This window comes from Grammomys surdaster, unplaced genomic scaffold, assembly GCF_004785775.1.
Source record: "Grammomys surdaster isolate TR1022 unplaced genomic scaffold, NIH_TR_1.0 189, whole genome shotgun sequence".
NCBI lineage: Eukaryota > Metazoa > Chordata > Mammalia > Rodentia > Muridae > Grammomys > Grammomys surdaster.
This window is the reverse complement of record NW_021604634.1, coordinates 729,069-751,978: the sequence shown is the minus strand read 5'-3', so window position 1 is coordinate 751,978 and position 22,910 is coordinate 729,069. Positions and strand designations below refer to the sequence as shown.

At 41.2% G+C, this 22,910-nt stretch overlaps 1 protein-coding gene across 3 annotated transcripts in view; it reads left to right on the top strand.

The window, feature by feature from the left end:
* Atp9b (ATPase phospholipid transporting 9B (putative)) overlaps positions 1-22,910 on the top strand; it is a 216,265-nt gene that overhangs the window by 167,629 nt on the left and 25,726 nt on the right. For 2 of the 3 annotated variants that reach the window (XM_028768920.1, XM_028768919.1), the window contains exons 16-24: positions 9,972-10,133; positions 10,785-10,877; positions 12,865-12,948; positions 13,592-13,762; positions 17,396-17,494; positions 19,236-19,325; positions 21,477-21,621; positions 21,851-21,915; positions 22,675-22,830. In XM_028768920.1, the coding sequence (XP_028624753.1) occupies positions 9,972-10,133; positions 10,785-10,877; positions 12,865-12,948; positions 13,592-13,762; positions 17,396-17,494; positions 19,236-19,325; positions 21,477-21,621; positions 21,851-21,915; positions 22,675-22,830 (1,065 nt within the window). The remainder of the gene's footprint in view (positions 1-9,971; positions 10,134-10,784; positions 10,878-12,864; positions 12,949-13,591; positions 13,763-17,395; positions 17,495-19,235; positions 19,326-21,476; positions 21,622-21,850; positions 21,916-22,674; positions 22,831-22,910) is intronic. The other variant, XM_028768921.1, reaches the window with a different exon arrangement.

The window sequence follows — 22,910 nt, the reverse complement described above, 5'->3', positions numbered from 1 at the left end:
AAAAAAATCCTTAAATGTGTTAACTTAGTCATTTCCAGTTTTGTTCCATTGGGATTTGTTAAGATTCATTATTAAAATTTCCACTTCTTATGCAGTCATTCTGAGTGTGTTTATATGGCTTTATCTAATCTGTCCCCTCAGAGTACTTCAGACAGTTATGTAATATAATCAAACCAACTTTAGAGACAATGTTAACAAGTTAGATTTGTCAAGTACCCTGCAAAATTAGATCATATAAGTACATAATCATCATGGGTAGGGAGGCTGTTAGATTCCAATTCTGGAAGTAATAGAAAGGCATGCATAGAACTCCAGTGTTGTTGATGAGCAGACCTAATAGGTAGTTCTGGTGTAAGATCAGAAGATGAAAATACCCAAGGTCATGTGACTAATGAGCCAGGCTCTGAGGACTCATGTGAGAGCAAGGACTCTGCTGGAAACTAGAGATATTCATGTCACAGTCTGGAAAAAACAAACAAAACAAACTGTGGGTTTTGCCTGTGTTCTGAGACTTTGAATAAAGATAAATTTAAAAGTAATAGACTAATTCATGTAGTAGAGAATTTCAAGACATTTAACATGACTATTGATGGCTGTTCTTATGAAGGTTTGTAGTAAGGATTAGAAGCATAAAGCAGAGTAATGGAGAGCTCAAAATATATGTGGGTTGGCCATGAGGGCTCCTTGCAACTTTTAGACAAAGATGGTAAGGTTGTTTAAGGGGTTGTTAGCATTGTTAAAGACAGACAAGAACTATTCACTGGACAGACAGTTGGGAAGATGCTGTGAGGGAATCTCAGAAATTAGAGTCCACCTACCACAGGATCTAGGGCTTAATGCTGTAAACTCATTTGAAAGAGTGTCCCTTGAGAAAGAGAGCCACCATGGTGACTTGCTCTTACAGGCCACCTAAAGCACTGTTTCTAGGGTTCAGCTACTGACTCACAAGATTCAATAACCATGGTCTGAGATTCTTTTTGAGTTGGCAAGTAGGCCTTGCTATTGTCTGCTTGGTACTGGTTTTGTCTGCATATAGAATGTGATAGTTACAGAGTAATGGAAATTTCCTCTGAGACTCAAAAGAAAATCTGTCAGGCTAGGTGATACGTGACAAAGTTAGGATGTCTGCAGATAGCCACAGAAAAAGCAAGGCACAGTGTTCAAGGGCAAGTTAAAGATGCAGTAGAAACCCCAGGTAAATTGTAGGTAGAATTCTTGTAGAGGAAAGCTGCAGACAAGAAATCAGGACAAACTCAAGACAGGAGGAGAGAGCAGAAGAGTGTGTATGGTTGTTTAAACGTGGGCTTATAGGACAAGTGGTCTGAAAGCTCTTAGAGTTCACATGGGGTCTAATTCCTATGGATTGGCAAGGCTACAGTTCACATTCTCCAATATTCGCCTATTGATACATAATAAAACTGTGGCAAGGAACTTAAGATTCTAATCACGCCACAACTCTGTTAGAAACACCGAATATCTGGACTGGTGGTACACATTCTTAATCCAGCTCTCAAGAGGTAGTGGCAGAGAGATCTCTGAGTTTTGGGGCTAACCTGGTATACATAGTGAGTTCAAGGCCAACCAAAGCTACAAAGTGATAAATCATATCTCCCCTCCCCCAAAAAGAAAGGGAATAAAAATATTGACATGTGAAAAATCAAGATTAGCTGAACTATTGGTGATATGTAAGAAGCATCAGAATAAAATCCCATTTTGGTAAAAGGGGGCAAGCTAGGAAAATGATTTCCATCCTTTGCCTACCTGGTCCTCTAATATATATTCCTTTAATTAGTGTCCCTACGCTATTGCCCCCACTGTGTCTCATAGACTATGTTGATCAGCTCTTAACTATGCGTGTGTGTGTGTGTGTGTGTGTGTGTGTGTGTGTGTGTCTGTCTGTCTGTCTGTCTGTCTGATAGGGAATCTGGATGCACAGTTCAACAGTCTTAAACAATTTGGAAATTTCAGGTATGTAGGTCATATCTGTATGATGTATAAAATTAGTGTCTTCTTAGATCTCAAGGTTTTGAGACAGATGTAGGACAGACGTACTGCATTATGAAAGGAGAAAAAGGCTGCTGTTTCTTGTCTCAGCAAGGCCTGAACACTGGTTTTTGCTACTGTAGCATTCCAGAACTCTTCAGCAATTCTATACAATTACATGTTGAGAAAGAATTTCTTTATCCTTCTTTTCTGGAAACATAGACCAGAGGTTTTCCAAAGAAATTCTTATTTGAAGTTCAAAAATATACTATCTTACATATTTACTTTATTGCCTACCAAAAAGAAGTGTAAATTTTTTGAATTACATACAAAATCATAAATTGTTACATGTCTTAATGTTTAAATATTAGTAATTTACCATAGAAAGACGTTTCTTTGACTTAAGAGCTTAAAGAAATTATAACAAAGAAACTGCTAACCTTACACTTATGTGTTTTGACTTGTATGGAAATCTTACAGAGATTAAAGGCAGAATGAGTAATATGTAAAAAGAGCTCATATTTTAAATGTAAAAATGAAAACAATGAGCTTCATCATGATTTTTTAAAGTGTAGTATTGATGTGCTGTGTGCAGATCCCAGAGCCTCAGGAAAGGCATCCAAATAGCCTGTTGTTTGGCATATTGAACTTTGCTGCCGTTAGCTTGACAGATGATAGCAATGTTTCCCAATCACCAAAGTACCATTGTAAAAGCATTTTTTATTGAATAAAGTGCTCAGAATATTGCGCCCTGGAGCTTTATTTAGGGAAATGGTTCAATTGATGTTTTCTGTTTAACCTCAGTGTTGACCTATCACAATATCCATGGTTAATAAGCAGTGTTATCATTTAAGAGACTTAACTAGTTTTATACAGTCGTATCAGAACTAAGTTCTTATAATCCTATTTATTCATAGCTCTAACAGTTATTCCTACAGAGAGTTTGTAAATCAGAGGTTCCCACATTGTGTGCATCACACTGCCCTGTGATAATCTCCATCAGCTCACAGCACTGTTTCTTCTTATACTTAGGATGTATGTGAGTTGTTGAGTGCCCCCATTTTTGAGTTTTTGAGCTAGATGCTGTTCTTCATAGCATAAGCCACCTTGATGCTTATTTTCCTGAATGAAAGGAGGATCTTTTCTATACCAACTCTTTTAATGTAGTTGAACTTTTAATCTACAAATAGTAGAAGTCTTGGGGGATCAATTCCTAACGGTCCTCTTAGGCACAGTAGTGAGTGCAGTGGTGTGTCATCTGCTGCATGCTTCTGTCTACATGGAGGTCTAGCAGTGATAGTGATGTCAGAGAATAAACAACTGACTTTGTATGTATGAGGTAGAATCTATTTATGCCCTGGTCGTTCATTGGTTCTTATGATAAGTGATCAATATTTCATTTTCTCTAAGACAGAAGAAAGTTCTGCTTGCCTGTGATTTGTGTCTACAGGCTTAGCATAGCAAACTCAAGCTAAACAAATGTGAAATCTAAATCCTCCATAGAAATTCCTTCACAGAATGAAAATTCAGTGTAATTGCAAGAAGCCAGTACTGAACTAAAGTCATAGGAATCACAAGAGAACATAAGCTCAGGGTCAGTGCAGAGGTCATCAACACAAGTGATCAAGGCATGGCATGACCTCTGCTGACTATAGACCAACGCATTGATTGCCGGTACTCTGTAATGAGTACTTATTCCTGTAAACTAGCTATTTAGTAGTAGCATTCTTACCCCTACATCTTATGGCTACATCTATTCACATTCGTATGTTCTATGTTTAAATATTATTCCAAGATGCATCTGTCTTTGCCTTGCTCAGTCATCTATATGCAAGAATCATGTAGAATTAATACAAATCACAAGTAATATTTTATTATTCTAAATAAAGGAACAATATGTCCTTAATAGCATTGCATTTGGATTTACTGAAGAACTAATGTATGTGGAGTGTTGTATTTTTAAATTCATTTTATTGTGTGTGCCCATTGAAGCAAGACTAATTGTGGTGTTTTGTCAATATATTTGTGAGGAGCAAATCATTGTCAGTGACACAAAGCCTTCACTCTGTGACCTTCAAGACCAATAGAGAATAAATACTGCATAGCCTGTCTGTGAATATTGATTAGCACTTTTTCCAGATGATCAAATTCCATCTTAAGTTAATAATTCTATTAAATTATAACAATGATTGTAATAACCACAATCAAAAATGATGAGATGTCAATGATTAAATTATGATTTATAAAGTACATGGTAAAATATGTTCTCTGAGGGTTACAGCTGGCAGCTGTGTGCATAATTGCTAATAGAATAAAGGAAATTTCTGCCAAGTGTTTCAAGAATAGTGGCACAAAAATTCTAGATAATGGAATTATAGCGAAAGGTATTGATAAAATCTTGCCCTGTGTTTTATTTCCTCCCGTATGGTGTAGCTCTAGGACACACTTGCCTACACTGGTTCCTTAGCTTGGGGAGATGTGAGTGTGCAGATGAGGTGCCTGTGACAGCTGTTTAGTGACTGCTAAGTGGCCTATAGAGGATCACGCGGGCTCTCAATTGTATATTTTTTGTACAACCTCATTTTAATTATTCTTGCCTTTGAATTATTATCAATAGCCACATTATGTATTAGAAATTTCAGAAATCTCAGTAGTCATAAAAATAGTCATTTGAAATATATGAAGCCTTTTACTTCTAGATTATCATTTTCATCTCAGAGAAAAATATCCCAGAGGTTATTTCTTGTTATAATGCCAGGCAGCAATTAATTCCATTTAATACAGATACACACAAGGAGTATTTGATACCCTACTTATAAGTTATTTCATTACCTACAAAATTGCTTTATAAAATAGGCTCAACTGATAGCCTTGGATACACAGAGCCACAGTAGTGCTGGTTGAGAAATGCGTTCTTTTGCTTCTACATTCATGATAGCATCTAAAGGAAACAGGGTAAGGGGATGCAGAGGCCACAATATTAAAGCATTTGACCATGGTCCCCAGGGCTTTCACCTAGCTCTACGAGAAAGTGTTACAGAAAACCCACATTTTGACTCTAGATGTTGGTGACATCTCATAATCCCAAGGATCCAAGTTCATGTGCAGTGACCCTGGTGCCCTTTACATAGGAGAATTCAGAGTCAAGTACTAAATGTCAAGCACTCCATTAGAGAAGCCCCTAAACCACGACTGTAAAGTGACTATGGAAAAGGACAGCATCCTTTGTAAACACTCTGAACAGTCACTTGGTAGTCTGCATCAGGGCAAGCACACAGTGTGACTTTGGATTCCTTGGGAAAATGTACACACAGCACACTGTACCCATGCTTTTACAGGAATCCTCAATGTTTGCCTGAGGTCTTCTTTTCTGTTTGTTTGTTTTGAATCTCAGAATGCTGCTCTTGGTCACATGGCCCATGTGTGTTTGTCAGGTGTTTCTACTGAAGGTTTTCCTTTTATTTCTTCATTTAACACTGTATTCTTGGTCAGCTGGCTGTGATGGTTCACACCTTTAATCCCAGCATCTGGGAAATAGAGGCAGGAGGATCCCTGTGATTTTGAAGCCAGCTTGGTCCACACATTGAGTTCTAGGACAGTTGTGGTTATAGAGAGAGACCGTGCCTAAAAAAAACAAGACAAACCTGTATTCTTGGTCTGGATGCTCCCATGCACACAGCCTATATCAAAGGGAAGTTATACACCATCCTTGTGGGTAAAGTACCTGTATACATTATGCTTTTACATGAGGGAGTTCTCCATGTGCTCTCTGTGATTTATTTAATCAACCATTTTCTTCTCACAGTGGATTCCTGGATACTTGCTTTATGCCTGTTTAACCCCTTCTCTCATGCTGCTTTCCATGGTTAAGCCTTGCCTTGTTTTCTGTACATATAGAGATGCTACAGGCACATCTTACGTGTATTTTTGCTCTAGTCTTAGAATCATAATCTCAAGGATCAAAGTTGAAACCTGAAGAGAACCACAGCCCCTCAAACTTACAAACACATCTGATAGTGCTATTTCTTAGGTACATGCTGAACTGCTTTCCTCAAGCATGCTTTTCTAAAGGATGTTTTATTTTATAGGTATGGGGCAAATATTCTAATAACTGAGGATCATCCCCAGTCCCCGAAGTGTGTATTTTCAATTGTTTGAATCTGTAGGAGGAAGATAGAATCTACCTGCCAGTGTTACTGGGAGCTTCTTTGCTTTCGTATCAATATTTAATGTCATCAGATACTAGTCCTAAAAAGAACACCTCAGTCTATTTCAGATATACAGAGAGAGTTCACTGGAGCTCTCCTTTGCTACACAATTCTCCAGTAACTGCACCAGGGTTCCAGGCTCAGCCTGGAGCTGGAGAGCTGCTGAGGATGAGCTATCTGTCCCTTGGAGTTGGCAACAGGATTTATCTGTTAGGGAAAAGATCAACCTAGATGACAGTGAGCACTGAGATTCTGCTGCAAGGCTGTTCCCTCTGCAGTCATTTGTTTAACTTTACATTATCAAAAGAATTGTGCCCAATACCAAGGTGGTTATGCTGGATAGTAATTAAAGTTTCTGTGTTGTGGAAATGTAACCCCTATGTTTGCTTGGCTGGATATGGATATGTCATCCTTGAGGTGATTAAGCCTTTTGGGTGGAGTGCTGGGCTAGGTGTAAGGAGCTAAACTTAATTTTGGTATAAGCTCCTAACTCAAAGGAACTGTGAAGCCAGGCATAAACTCAGTAATAAACAGATGTGAGTCACCAAATATAGAAAGCCTGGTCCTGACTGCAGCGGGGCACTGTAAGATGATAGGGTATTCACGGAAAGATGCAATTTACAGGTCACAGTGTAATAGTAACCTTTCAGTGTAAATTGAAAATTAACCTTGACATATTAGATCATTTGCAGCTTACGGAGTCACTGTCTTGGGTAGGAAGGGCCACTGTGGTCAGGTGCCAGGCTCTCCTCTAGACAGGATTATTAACATCTCCATGCCTTCTTTGACGCTGTAGTTTGGAGTAGGTTGCTGATTCCCTGATTACAGTGCCAGATCACTGGCAGGTGCTCTTCATTCTGTTCTCAAACCTGGGAGCTCAAAATAAGAGTTCTGATTCCAGCTTTACTGCAGTACACCATTGAGCATGGTGTATGTCATCTTAACCAGCAAACACAACTAGTGTTGAGAGGTTAAGTGCATGTTGCTGTTGCTAGGCTGTAAAATACCCCAAGACCTGGGCCTAGAAAGCCATTTGACTTTCACAGACACATCCTTTTTACCATCATGTGGTCCACACACAGTCTTCTGATGCTTACACCCCTGCCCTCAATAAAGGTGACAGGCCACAAAGGTGCAGTGACTTGGCAGCCTTGTCAGAGGCATCCTTAGAAGATAAATCTTTAGCTGATTCCTCACAAATGGGAAATCACAAAGCAAGTAATTTCTAGATGGCAGTTTCTCATAGTACTTGACAAGCACTAAACCTTCTATTACTGTTTGTTTGCATTATCTTCTAGGAAAAGTGCACAGAAATCTTAGTAAGACTAGCAAAACTTACAGAAGTCATAATTTACTGAATCTATTCTTATTTACAAAAGAGAAAAACTATCAATTGCATGTAGAGAGGGGAGAGGGGGACTCAAATTAATGAGACAAATTTCTGTGTGTATTCAAAACAGTATACTCTTAAAATCCAGAAGGATGGAGCACAGTACCTTAGACGAGGGCTGACAGGTCAGACCAATAGAAGGTCAGGGCTTGAGTTTACTCTAGCTTGATGATCTATCACATCTTCTTTTCTAGTCTAGCCTGCTGAGTATATGTTACAATTTGATCATGGTTTCACTCCATGTATCAGAGGCTCACTCCACTATGTAAACATTTTAAATGTATCAGGACATTGTAGGGAAGATAGTTATTTTCCCTGGTGCATTAACTGCATATAATTTGTGACTGGTAACATAAAACTGCCTAAATCTGTGTGTTTATCTTCTAAAACAGCCCTCATACTTGTACAGATCACTGTTATGAAGTGTTACAGAAGAGCGTGCAGTCCCTAGGAAAAAGTGCATGAAGGCTACAGTGTGGCTGTATGCCTGTTGTCCATTGTCTGTCATACCCCAACAGCCTACAGGGGAATAAGCATCCAATCTGCCTTCAATAGGGGGCGCTGGGTACTGCAGTGCTTCCCTCTGCCCCACAGTCTCTTGTGCCTGCTGTGTGCCCTGGGAGCTCTCACCATTAGGGTACGGAAGCAGCTTTCTATTCCAGAGTCAGGGGGGGAAAACTTTTTTTGAAAGTATTTTACAATTGGGTTCCTGGAAAATATCTAGAAACCCTGATTTTAAAATGATTTCTGATCTTCCCACAAAATAAAAATCACTTCTATACCAAAGGACTGAGGGCCAACTCTTGTCTCGCATCCTGCTCAGGGACCCTCTCCTACGAAGGTTTCATCCTCACCAGTTTTCCACAAGGCCACCATTTGCATAAACTCTTGATCCCTTACTGGAAGTTTTACTACATTGTTTCTTGTTTTGTTTTTTCTTGGCATCCTGTGACTTTCACAAGACACTTAAGATTGAATTCATGATACCTGGCACAACACAGCATTTAAGTTTTCTTGAGATGTCTTGAGTTCCTGAAGCCTGAGATAGAATACTTGCTGTACAGTGAAGGTAAACCTGAAAACAGAGAAACTCGGGCTCTGCAAGAGCTGTGCACTCCTGACAGCTGGCTAAGCTGCATCTTCCAGACATCTTCCCCACCCCCCAACCCCCCAAGAGCACTGAAGGAAGCAGTGGCCTTGCTGGGCTGTGCTTGTGTTTCTTTGGTTGCTGGTAAGGTTGTGTACTGTTTTAACTGTCTTATTAAGAATGAGATTGCTTTTAAAGATAACTCTTTTTCTTGGAAAAACAGCCATAAAAGACTGCATTATTAACTTAAAATTAATTTTGCCACTATTTTTTTTTAATTTTATAATAAACAACTATAAACAAGAATAGCTCCTAAGTTGGAGCACCTGCATATACTAGGAATGTGGGTATATTATTCCAGCCTTAGGACACTTTGCAAGTATCTTTCTCACACTGTAGTGGAAAGCAAACCTTGATAAAGAGTTGGACACTGAGCTGCTGGGTGTCTCAGTTGTACTTGGGACTCAGAGCCCAGGCTGCTCTTCTACTCTGCTGCTGTCTCTGCCCTAGCTGTCTGTAACTGCCAGCTTGACACAGACTGAAATCGCCCGAAATAGAGTCTCAAGTGAGTCATTTTTTATAATATTGGTCTGCAGGCCTATCTGTAAGGGATTGTCTTATTAACTGATGCTGCAAGGCCCAGGCCACTGTGAGTAGTACCATCCACACATAGGTGGTGCTGGGCTGTATTAGAAGGCTGTCACACATAAACAGGCCACAGAGTAAGCCAACAAGCAGTGTTCCTCCATGGTTCCTACCTTGCATTTCTGCCCTGACTTCCCTCAGTGATGGTTTATGACCTGGAGTCTAAGCCAAGCCAACTCTTTCCTCATGTTACTTTAAGCTAAAGTGTTGTATCACTGCAACTAGATGACCTAGGGCAAGCTTGGCACTTGTGTCTGTAATGTGGGCACCCTGATGTTTATTATCATGGGCTCATTATAGGTATCAGCTTATCTTTTCTACTAGGAAAAGGAGGATAAAGAGCACAGAACTGCTGTCTCCTTTGAAGCCAGTAGAACTACAGGTGATGAATTGGGACAAACCATGAAACTCAGAGGCTCCAGGGTGGATAGGGACTCAGTCAGTACACATTGCAAAATAGTCTTTTTGGTGCACTATGGCCTGCAGTAAACGATATATATCTCGTTTACTTGTTAAAGTATGAGGGAGAGAAAGGAAAAGTTATCAGTTTCTCTGCATCAGTTGTGCCTCAGTGGTCTCTTTGCACACTAGTGTGCTGTGCGTTTCTTCATGTAATTGTGCCTAGGCGGTTGCTCCTCACACATTCTGATCTCCTCAGGTGGCACTGGTGCGATGGACAGAAAGTGTCGGGCTCACTCTGGTCAGCAGGGACCTTGCTTCTATGCAGCTGAAGACCCCCACTGGCCAGATCTTGACCTACTGCATCCTACAGATGTTCCCCTTCACCTCGGAGAGCAAGCGGATGGGCATCATAGTCAGAGTATGTCATGGCTTACAGCTACACCCACACTCCAGTGACCCAGTCATTCTTCAGGCTTTCTAAGTAAATACAGAAACTATCCCAGAAAATTTCAAAGTCAAGTATTTACTCAAAAACTGTGTGCTTTATTATTTTCTTAAAAACAAACAAAAAACACAGCTAATAATATATGAACTAAGAAGCTGGTGTGACTCTGGTTGATAAAGTCACTCTCCTGGGAATACTGAAGCAGAACAAGTAAAAGACAGTAGTAATTTTTTAATTAAAATTGTTTTGTCCTCAACAGAAATTGCATAGCATTATTTATGTCCGCAAAGTTACTAATACATATACCTTTATTAAAGTTATCTTACTCAGTACCAAAATTGTATTTTGGAATTCCATTTGTTAAACAGTGAGCATTCTGTCACACTTGAGAGACTGGAGAGAATTACTACTTATGCTAGACCAGACTGTTTGAAGAATTACAGTGCTGCATCTCAGGTGTTTGCCAACCTTGGCTCTCACTGCATTGCCGTCTTAGAGCAGTTTCTACAAAGAAAGCCCATGAAACATTCTCTAGGACATGCTTTCTCCAGAGCTTCTTTAGTGCGGTGGTTGTTTACAAGAAGTTCTGCCCAGCTGTCTCTGTTTATTTTTACCCTACTACAGGATGAATCCACAGCAGAAATCACATTCTATATGAAAGGTGCTGACGTCGCAATGTCCACCATTGTCCAGTACAATGATTGGCTAGAAGAGGAGGTAAGCAAATTATTCTCAGCACTGTATACAATGTCTTCATGAAGTTTAATAAGGCAACAACAGAAAAGTAGTCCCTTTCCCACATTGTAACACTGTATCCTCACCATTTCAAGCCAGAATACATGGCCAAGGATGGTATTTCTTTCCTACTAAATTATTCTAAATACTTATAGTTCCTTCCAGGTACTTATAAAGGCTAAGAACCCTGGTTAGTTATAAAAATTATGCTTCCTATAGAAATAATTTCTATTTTTGTTTAATGTATGAAATGTGCAGATATGTGAGTAAGTCTAAAATAGTATTGGATATATAACATTAATATTGCTAATTTGTTCTCTTAAAAAAAAAACAGAAAAAAAGGTACAGACTTAAGCAGTCCTATATTATTATTCCTAGACAAATATATTTGTAGTTAGCCTCATGAGGTTATAGTAGTCACTGTTAAGGTTGTATATTGATTAGTAATTGGGTTCCAAAGTGAGACTAAGGTGGCTAGGACTGTGGCCGGCTCTCTCCTCCTTGTGTGGACACTACCACAGGTACCTTGGTTTGTTGTTCCACTCAGACCTCAGAGACGGTCTATCAGCACAGCAGCCACACCCGATATTCACCATGGTCTTGGCAATATGAATCAATATCTCCTTCAGGCCACTTTGATTTAATCAGAGACATGAATAAATTAAACTCCCTGAAGACCTAGTAAAATGCCATAAAAATTACTTTTGGTCATAATGACATGCAATTAATTGTAAAATACTTGTTTAATTTATTTAGCTTTATGAGGTCAAGTCAATAGATGTCTTGCCACAGACAGACAATGTCAGATTGCTGTTCAGAAAGGTAACTTCATTAAAACCCTGTGCACACTTATGTGCTCAACATTGTAGTTTCTTTCCATAAATAAATCTTCTGCCTCTGCCACTGGTATGTTTGTTGTAATTCTGTTGTAGCCTCAAAGACTTTCGCTTTATCAAGAGCAAAACAAAAAATGGTGGTTTAGCAAAATTCTGGGGGTGTTTGCCAGGATGTGCATATCTATTCAGGGTCCTTAAAGCCTGACCTCTACCTATAGTATGACAGTGACTCCTTTGTTTGGAAGTCACAGTGTTTGTTTACAAGTATAGATGGCATGTCTATACTAGCTGTGGGATTGATACCACTGGAACAATTTAGATTCTGAAATGAGTCACCAGCTACCTTCAAACACAGCCTAGAACCTAGAACCTAGAACCTAGAACCTAGAACCCAGAACCCAACCAGCATTGTACCTCCTCTTTCTTTACCTTAGCCCCAGCTAAACCTTTCCACTTTTAGTAGGGGAGAACAGTATTTTATCATAATGATATTATGGCACGGTAAATGAATTAGCAGATTTTCATATACCTAATGATGTATTTCCATTTTCCATTTATTATATAAATAGAATAATGACTCATCCAAGGCCTCCTCCTTCCTTGTCCAATTAAGACCTGAGCCCCAAACCTAGTGCGTAGGGTGGGTTACCCTGTGTGGCCAACCCTGTGCACGTTTATGGTGCTGTATTTCTGCCAGATACTGGCATGTGGCTTCATACCAGTGGACTAATATTACAGAATAGCCCTGTTGAAGCAATTTCTATAATGAAACTGAAACCGTTGGATGCTTTGCTCAGGAGCACAGCCTGCTGTTGTTGTCAAGCCCACTCATCTTAGATCTCTGTCTAGTCTCTTCCTCCTCCCCTCAGTGGCACAGTTGCAGTAAAAACCTCCTGTGGGTTGGGATACAGTAGTGGGGATAACTTGAAGACACATTCTGCATGTTTCTTCTAGCTTCCCTAGGCTTTGCTGTAGTCTGTGGCCCTTGAAGTTGCCCTGCTTCCTTGTAGCAACCTACAGGGAGGTGAGGATCAGACTGCAGGACTGCCTGTGAGTGCTCTGGAGGTTCCCAGACCTCAATGCTGTCGGCTCAGATACTCCAGGAGCCACAAATAAGAGCCCTTTCCTTTCAGTGTGGGAACATGGCACGAGAGGGCCTACGGACCCTTGTGGTGGCAAAGAGGACTCTGACAGAAGAGCAGTACCAGGATTTTGAGGTGAGCTACATCAGTCTTTGACACTTGAGTCTCTTATTCCTTATGAAACTTTTTTTTCTCAATGAAGGCCAATCTTCCTGTTCAGGTACAAGGCCAGTGTTTCTGAAGTTTGGGGGTGTGAACTATCTTAGTGATTAAGGGCCTCGATCCTCCCTCCTCTTAATCTAGGGGCAGAAATCGGTGGCCATGAAGGCCAGTAGTTCCATTTCCTCTCAGAAGCTGAGTGTGCCTCATCCCTCACTGCTGTTCTTGGAAACAGGTGCTACAGACCTTCCAGCTGTATGGATTACGGAATACTTGCACAAACGACAGGTTTAGCTCCCCAAGCTCCCTAAATCCCAAATGCCTTAGAACCTGAAGCTCTTTTAACATGTTGTCATTGCTCAGGATGTGTCTGACTTGTACTTCAGATTTTTATATTAGGGAATATTTACCCAGAGTTTATGTAGTAGTAATTATTAAATACTGAGAGCACATATACAAAGCATGGACACAACAGATCACCTGACCCCCAAGAGCTGATACACGCCACACAGAGTGTATACACACATGTTCACCTGTCTCCTGTGCCCTCAGAGCTGATGTAGTGTAACTGTGTGAGTCAAACCATGAAAGATTGTATTCTTATTCCCTCTGTCCTCAGAGCCGATACAGTCAAGCCAAATTGAGTATCCATGACCGGACTCTGAAAGTAGCTGCGGTTGTAGAAAGCCTGGAGAGAGAGATGGAGCTTTTGTGCCTCACTGGGGTGGAGGACCAGCTGCAAGCTGATGTGAGGCCCACTCTAGAGATGCTGCGGAATGCAGGGATTAAGGTACAGCATGCAGCCTCTGACTACCAAACTCTTATTGAATCAAGCACAATGCCCCTTCTACCTGGCTCTCTTTCCATGTTCAAGACAGCATAGCCTTTCTGAAGCAGGGCTCTGATCTCTTTCCCCATGACACGTGTAGTCTAGGGCCTGTCAGCTTCTGACAGGTCTGCACAGCCTGTGGGTTCAGCACTTGCCTTGATAATTGTTTCCTCACCTTCTGTTCACTGTCAAAATCCTGCACAATCAGAACCTATCACAAACCTTCCTGAAGAAACATCTTGCATACTACCCATAAGACATCACCTAATAAGCATCTGTGGGCCTTGAGCACATTCAAGTGTCAGTACTGCATTGCAAGTGGCACCAGTTAGGAAGGAGGTCAGTGCAGGAGACACCCAGGGTCATGCAGGCCTTGAGCTTCACTTGCTGCTGACTCCTCACACACTGAGTCACCTTCTGCTCTAGAGCTTGGTTAGACAGTTGTTAGGCAAGGTCATTCAGAAGCTGCTCTCTGCTCAGCTCCGCTATGCTTCTGAAGCAGTGTGTGTCCATTCCCCGAGGTAGAAGGGAGGGTTTACAGTAAGAAGCTACCCTTGTGCTTCTGCCCGGCCACAGTGAAGCACTGTCTTTGCTGCAGAGATGCCCAAGAATGCTGATTGAGATGCAGAAGTGCTTTTGTCCCTGCACTTCTTGTTACCATACATGAGTGTGTGGCACTACATAGCTCTCTGGTCCTCTCCTTCTCACCCAGGTCCTCCTCTTTCTTACACAGTGCCCAGCTTCCCAGCTGCTCTCTCGTGCAGACTGGCAGTTAGAACACAGTGTGTGCAAGAATCCAGCTGACTGGCATCCATGTGGATTGTGAGGGTTGCTCCCTTTCCCAGTGGAATTGGTCTCCAGGCTAGCATTTTCCCTGGAGACATTCTCCCTGCCTGCTGCATTGCAGTCCTCTTTCTCAGAAAGTAAAGGCAGGTCAGAGGCACAGTGGGACCTGGCTCCACCTGGTTCTGAGCATCGTGGTCAGAGGCCTGGCAAGAGGTGTTATCAGCTTTTGTGGCAGCAGATGGCACACAGAGGCTGTGCTCAGGACAGAGCATCAGCAGGCTGGAGCTCACAGTTGGAAAGCAGTTCACACTCAGTTATGCCTACAGCCAAGACACCAGGGGAAGAGATGGTTAGTAAGGGACAGATGACCTGACTGTTTTAAATGACCTATAGTCTGTTTTATGACTGTACATGGTAGATAATCAGTTTTAAAGTAGTAACGTTCCTTGGTATAGAACTTTAGGTATTTGTAGTAATTCTAGGCTCATGACTATCTCTATAACTTTGCCCTTTTAACTCTTCTTGGGCACCACCTGACTAGATCCCACTCTGAAGCAGGGAGTGTAGTGATTATCAGCCATATCTCACTGTTTCCTGAGCTGCAGAGGTTGCTCAGCAGTGACAGTGCAGACTGTGCTTACTCAGTAATAGTAATAGTTTGTCATTGGAGGTGCAGTAAAGCTAATGAAAGTCTGCAGCTTGAGCAGAACAGCCGCAGTGATTATACCACGAGAGCAATCAGTATGCCACACAGGTCTCTCTATTGCCTGTTTCCACAAATATATCTTTCTACATGATAAAGAATCTGAGAGACTGATGGTGATGAAATTAGAAATGCAGGGCTGTTTTGCTCCTCTGTATAAATGTCCTGATTATTCTACTGCTTTATAGTCCTGGGCTTTTAAAACATTGCCCACTCATGATCCCTTTTACCTGAGAGACTATGTTTACATGACCCTAAGTCAGTGGTTCTTAGCCTGTGGGTGGCAACCCCTTTGAGGATCACATATCAGATATGTTCATTACAATTCATAACTACCAAAATTATAGTTATGAAGTAGCATGAAATAAGTTTGTGTTGGGAGGGTCACTACAGCATGAAGAATTGTATTAACGGGTCTCAGCACTAGGAAGGTTGAGAACCTCTACCCTAAATAGACTTTAAACCCAAATATTTATTGATGATAAGTGATATGTTTATTTTAAAATAATTCTTTAGTCATTTGATTTTACCATTCATTAAAGACAAAAAGAAAGTTTACATACTAATGAGATCAATGTCCTTATTTTAATATAATTAATTAAGCCTTGGCTAACTATTTGATACAGCAGTATGTATAGAACTTTGTCAACACAACTATCCTATTTTAGTTACAAATGCCACTTTATAATAAATACATTGTGAAGGGACAGTGGTCTATTTAGGATGATTTCAAAAACTTGGAATTCTCCCAAATCCAAGCCAAAATTGAACAGTTGTTTTTTTATGAAACTCACATGATCAATTCAAACAATTTAAAAAACATTATAACATAGTATAATCCAAACATAATACTCAATACTTAACATGCCAAGGAATGGCAGTCATATGACATTAGCGATCTTTGTTTTCACAATTAAATCATGTTTTTGAAATAAAGTTTGTACAGTAAGCTGCTGTACTTCATGACATTCAATAGTCTGGAGCCCAAACCACAGACTTTGAGATAGTGCCCATGGATGTTGCATAGCATGGGCATACACAGTCACAACAGTGTGTTGTGTGGTCAGAACCAGAGCTGCAGGGCCTTCCAGTGAGTACTGCCAGAAATGTCTCAGCTTCTTTATGCATTTGACTCTAAGTTACTTTTTGGTTATTGCAGTGTTCAGAGACCTCTTTGTTACCATTTTTTTTTTTTACAACAACCCTCACAAGTAGCTAGTTATGGACCACATATGAAATCCTGACCCACAGTTTAAGCAGCCAGAGTCTGAGTGTATATATACCTTCACAGTGTGTCAGTATGAATGCAGTTTTTTAATGTTGAAGTAGCAGTTTGATGCCCTATTTGATGAAAGTACATTTTGGCTTGTCTGTGGTCCATTTGCCTACTTGAACTTCTTCACTCCTCACTAAAGAACTATGTTGAAACAAAGGTCTGTGTGGTCTTCTGGCTCTGCATGGCTTCCTCACACCCTCAGGCTTCTACATTAGTCTCAGCTGTATGTCTGAACATCACTTTCTGACTTATCCTCCCTAACAAGTCAGTAGAAAACACACAAGTCTAGTTGGCCTTTAGCCACTTTTCGGTTCCCAGTTGAGTTCATTTTCTGCAGCCTTTGCTGTCGACATCTGCATAGCCTCTCCACTTTCCCAACCTGAAGCTTCCCTGCTTAAGCTCCCACTTAAGGTATATATACACTCAGACTCTGGCTGCTTAAACTGTGGGTCAGGATTTCATATGTGGTCACATAACTAGCTACTTGTGAGGGTTGTTGTAAAAAAAAAAAAATGGTAACAAAGAGGACTTAAGCTTGTCCCTATGAATATGGTTTCTCTGGACACCTCATATCTGTGGAATTACATAGCATTTTTCCTTTTGTGTCTAGTGTAACATCCTTGAGGACCCTGTCAGAATTTGTCTCCATTTTAAGGATCAGTAAAGTGACTACATTTTGTTTCTCCATTGACTCAGGGTACTTGTCTTGCTTCATCTTGTCGCTGTTGAGAAAATCCTGTAAATGTGGTGTACAAACATCTGTGCACAGGGATACTTTAAAGAAATAGAAATGCATTATTGAAGTTCACAAGTTCCAATTATTTCATAGATTTGGATGCTAACCGGCGATAAACTGGAAACAGCTACTTGCATTGCCAAAAGCTCACATTTGGTGTCCAGAACACAAGACATTCATATTTTCAGACCAGTAAGTAGATTTCTAAATCACTTTCAATTGTTAAGTGATTTTTTTGTTTGATGGTTTGTTTGAAAGATTGAAGTTTGTTTTATGATTTCCCTCACCCCATACAGTTTCTCTGTGTAGTTCTGGCTGTCCTGGAACTCCCTCTGTAGATCATGCTGGCCTTGAACAGATTCACCTGCCTCTGCCTCCCAAGTTCTGAGATTAAATAATGGTTTATGCCACCATATGTAGCTAAATCATTGAGTGTTTTATCTTACAATTAAAATGTATATACAGTAACTGCTGGATATCTTTTAAAAATCAGTGTTGGAGATGTTTTCTTCCTCTATACACGCATGTTGAATGACTGAGATGCATTTTGATGGTAAACAAGCTGCAAGTTGGAAAGCATTTTTCTCCTATACATTTCATTTTTTTGACTTCTTATTTTAAGTAGTAATACTAAATCATTTTCTCCTCAACTTATAAAGAATGTATGTTGCTTTTTAAGCATACATTCCTTACTAGCTGTACCACTGCTACAGAGGTTGCTCCTGTGAGACAAGGCTAGATACAAAGCAGAAGCACCTCTAGCCCACCACCATTTCAGATTAAAAGCTCTTCTGTAACTGCACAGAGAAAGTGATAGACCTGAACTCGAGTTTACTGTACATACTAGAAATGATGAGTTTAATTCAAACAAGAAGTAGAAGTTCCTTGGGTCATGATTGATGGTGGGCAGGCAGACACCATGTGTCTGTAGCTGTCTGAATAAAGTGCTTGCACCTACAGAAATGGTTATTTCAGTATCATTTACATGTAAATGTATTTTATTTTGAAACATCAGAATCGCAAATTATGCCCTGCAGACTACTATTTGCAATTAAATTATTAATGCTTCTGATAAAACTTCCGATCAATTTTTGTTGACTTTTCAGAGTTATGGCACCACAAATTAAAATTTTCACAATAAAACCTACCTACTTAAGGATGAGTCGGAGATTAATTTGGATCATGTGAAACTTTTAATTTATTTCACTCCTATATCATTTCTTTTATGCCCCATAAAAATCTTCACAGAAAGCATGTGCAAAGCCAGTGCATTGATTCCTGGCATATTTTCACTCTAAAATTAGTATTTCAGAATAACAGCTTGATTCTACCTTTTAGACTGCTTGCTTCTTTAGACATTAAACAGAATGGGTGGGATGAGTTGAAACTCACAGCAGAGATCACAGAAGCAACTTCATGAAATTGTTTTGCATTACTCCACTTATTATGAAGAGACATAAATTAATGAATTAATGTTTAAATGAAACCCCAATCTACATAATTTTATCTCTTACTTGGTGTGTGAGAAAGGGAAACTCAACTTCCTTGGGCCCTGGTATTCTGATTTTTAAATCTCTGCAACTATGTTTGCAATGTTATAAGCCAATGATTTTCAACACTGCTCCCAATACCTACCTACGCCAATACCAATTTAATAAATCATCTTATAGAAAGCACTGGAAAATCCATGGTAATTACATTCGTATGAGAATGTTTTATAACAGCAGTAGTCTTCACATGATTTTGTGACCACAAGCCAGAAAACAGTGCCTGTGAGGGGTGCAGGTGCAGAATCTGTAAGGATCTTGCTATAGGTTAAGCACTTTTAGTTTCCAAATACAGGTTCTAAAGGACCCTACTATGATTCCTGGAAAATGTCTTGTTTATTACCTGCACTTTCAATCATGATGGGTTTTTTTTTCCTCCAATGAAGGTAACCAATCGGGGAGAGGCCCATTTGGAGCTGAATGCATTTAGAAGGAAGCATGACTGTGCACTGGTTATATCTGGGGATTCTCTGGAGGTAAGCCTGAGTGTGTATATATGTGCTAACCATGTACGTGCCTGTGTATCTTTCTGACTCCAGAAGTCAGACTAGTCTATAGCAGCATGTATCTTAATTCTAAGATAGGACTGGTCAGTAGTGGACCATATTCTATTGGTCCATCTGTCTCTTAAGACTGACCTCTGATTAAGTGTGTGTCTGCCTGTCTTTCTAGCCCAGGGAACCAGCAGGGGTCTTGGATGAAACACACTCCTCAGCAGCTTAGCCAGCCTCCTGTCATGGCAGTTGGGAGGGCTTTGTTTTGTTGTACCTGTGTAGAATATAAGACTGTTGGACACTCAGTCCTAAGGACATGTGGTGGCCATGCGTGACTCATCTTCTGTCCCTTCCTGCTTAGAAGCTGCTTTAAGTTTGGCAGTTCAAATACCTGTCCTGGTTCTGGGTCCCCTGTTCATTGTTGATAGCATTAGTCTCCAGTGGTCAAGACATTTCAACCCACAATATGTATTTTGTGTTTGTCCAAACCAGTGTTTCCAGGTATATGCCTGTGGTACAGAGAGGTAGTAGCCTCCAGGTAGTTTCACATTGTTGTTATTCCCTATTATAAGTAGGCATGCTACGTAATTCTCTACTCAACTTACAAAAGTCTATGTTGCTTTTTAAACATACATTCCTTATTAGCTGTACGTGTGGTACAGAGGTTGCCTGTGGCATTATTCAGATTCTCACGACACTTCAGAGTGTAGGGCCCTACAGGAGACTGCAGGAAAACCCATGTGGGAGAGGCCACTGGGCCAGTTGTTATTTGTCCTTAACCATATGTATGGTTTTCAGCTTCAGGGACACATGGTTGAGATACCAGCTTCTCCTGTGCTTCCTACTGCCATCCCCTCCTAGTACACTCAGGATCCTGGGCCTCATACTGTAGCATATTGTACCAGTGTCTCAGAGCTACCCTGCAGTTTTTTAAGGTTTGGTAAGGGGTTGACAGCTTCACTCCATCCTTGCAGACAACTCCCAACATAGCTAACTAGGACTCTGATGCATCAGCGCCTCGGGATCAGAAGATGCCATTCATTTTGTGTTTTTTATATTTTAATATGTTCCAAATAGTCTTTTCTATTTATAAATTTAATTTGTTTTCTTGTATTATAATATGTTCTGAAACATTGTATAAGTAGCTAATAGAAAGTACACTTCTTACAAGAGACTAAAATTTATATAATGAGAAATCCATACCAAAAGAAAAGTAAGACACAGAAGTTAAGAAGTTTACAGTAGTGTATAAAAATGAGTGCTGGGAGGGAGGCTCTCAAGGCCATCCTGGAACATGACTGTGGCCATTGTCATCCTCTGAGCAGAGGAAAACAGGAGAACAGAGTGGCCACAGGCTCTGCTCAGGCACACAGGTAGAAGCAGGTTGCATGAATCCTGCCTATAATTGGAGAAGGAAGTTTTTCAGAGCTCCTGGCAGAGGGTACACCTTCCACTCACCACAAATCTTGCAGTTAGGTCTCTGGTCTCTCTTCTGTTGGTAGCCTTATGGGCCGCATGACCTGAAGACCCACTCTTCCGATACCTGTTCTTCATGACAAGAAAATGCTAGAGTTTCTGTGCCCATTAGACAGTGCTGTGAGATTTTGGATTTTGGGTTTCTCCAGTAACACAGAGAACTAAGAACTGGAACTGTCACTTTGGAAGGGCCTTGAGTATCTGATATCATAGGTCAAACCAAAATCTTCATCGGTCGCATGCATGCCTGAGAAACACTGAAACCAGATACCGGCGGAATTTGTTGTATACTGGTTCCAGGAGAGTACACACATCTTTTGGTCATATCAGCCTGTCAGAAGGTCCTGTGGCCACTGACCCTGTCCTCTGTTTGAGCTGTTCTTTACCTACAGTGCAGTACCTTTAGGAGACTTTGTACTCTTTCCTACTAGGGACCTGGCCACCCTGCTCAGTTTCTCATCTTGCCCTCCTGAACAACTGAGCCATCTGCCCCAGGACAGGTTATGCTGTAAAATTTGGAGGGTACAGTCCCAGATGAGACCCAAAAAATGCAAGTCTGTTTACTTGAGGAAGGCTGAGGCTTTCCCACAATTCTGCTTCCCTCTACTTGAGCCCAGGGTTGTGTGTTGACAGTAGAGTCACAGGACTGTCCCCCAGGTCTGCCTGAGGTACTACGAGCATGAACTTGTGGAGCTGGCCTGCCAGTGCCCTGCTGTGGTCTGCTGCCGCTGTTCACCCACCCAGAAGGCCCACATCGTTACTCTGTTACGCCAGCACACCAGAAAGCGCACTTGTGCCATTGGTAAGCCCACCCAGCTTCAGCCACGCCACAGGTGGGTAGTGGGATGGTGCTCCACCTTTCTGTCAACAGTGAAAATAGCCAACTCTTTGACATTTACAGGAAAATTGTGTTATGTCTCTAAAATTGATTTCATCTGCATTCCAGGAAATTCTTAATATTCCCTAACAGTAGTATAAAACTCAAAATAAAAAGATACTTTGTTTACTCTCCGCCTCTGGGTCCCTCTCAGGTGACGGCGGGAATGACGTGAGCATGATCCAGGCAGCTGACTGTGGGATTGGGATTGAAGGGAAGGTAGGCCTGTGCTTTTGTCTCCCGTGCTCAAGTGCTCTGTCCTCACTGCCCCACCATGGCGTATTGGTAAACAATAAGAAGCCAGCAGCCTTCAGCAGCCTTCCTAGCTTCATGTGTGTCACTTTTAAAAGTTCTGTCAGGTCCTCTGTGCTTATGACCCAGGCCCCACGTCACTAATTACCCTGTCTGCCTGTCTTCGGCCTTCCCTAACACCTTCAGCTCCTGTCCGCTTCCTACAACCTTCATTCTTTATGGAGGTATCCCTTTCTCCTGCCGACTAAGCCATGGTTGAGATTTGTATTTGTGTCAACTTTGACTGTTCCTGTATAGTCACATAAATACACACAGTAAAAACTGAAAAATTTGTACAACTTGACTTTCGCTTTTCCCTTGACTGCTCTGTTCTACTCTCCTTGATAGCTTTGAAAAATCAAAGGTAGGTTGTTTTTTCAAATTATAGTTTAGAGAATTGTCTTGAAGTAGCCTGAGACCATGTGATAGAGTAAGGTGGCCCCATAGCCAGTGCTAAGCCCTCCCTTGTCATTTTCTGTGTTGCTTTCTTCTCGTAAGCTCCTATGTCTGTGTGTGTGCACAGGCTGTAGTACGGACTCTTCTACCTCACACTGTCCAGTGTGAACGGTTGGCGGCGTGCTAGGTGATGCTTTGGGTGTCGGGCAGACACTGCCCCAGTGTCTAAGACTCAGCAGTGTGTGGTTCTCAGTATGTTATGTTTCTCAGAGCTTCTTTTTGGTTCTTCAGGAGGGGAAACAGGCTTCCCTGGCAGCGGACTTCTCCATCACACAGTTCAGACACATCGGCAGGCTGCTCATGGTGCACGGGCGGAACAGCTACAAACGCTCTGCAGCTCTCGGCCAGTTCGTCATGCACAGGGGCCTCATCATTTCCACCATGCAGGTATCCAGCCTGTGCCACCGTGCCACAGCAGCCGGGGCTTCTCTGAGGTATCCAGCCTGTGCCACCGTGCCACAGCAGCC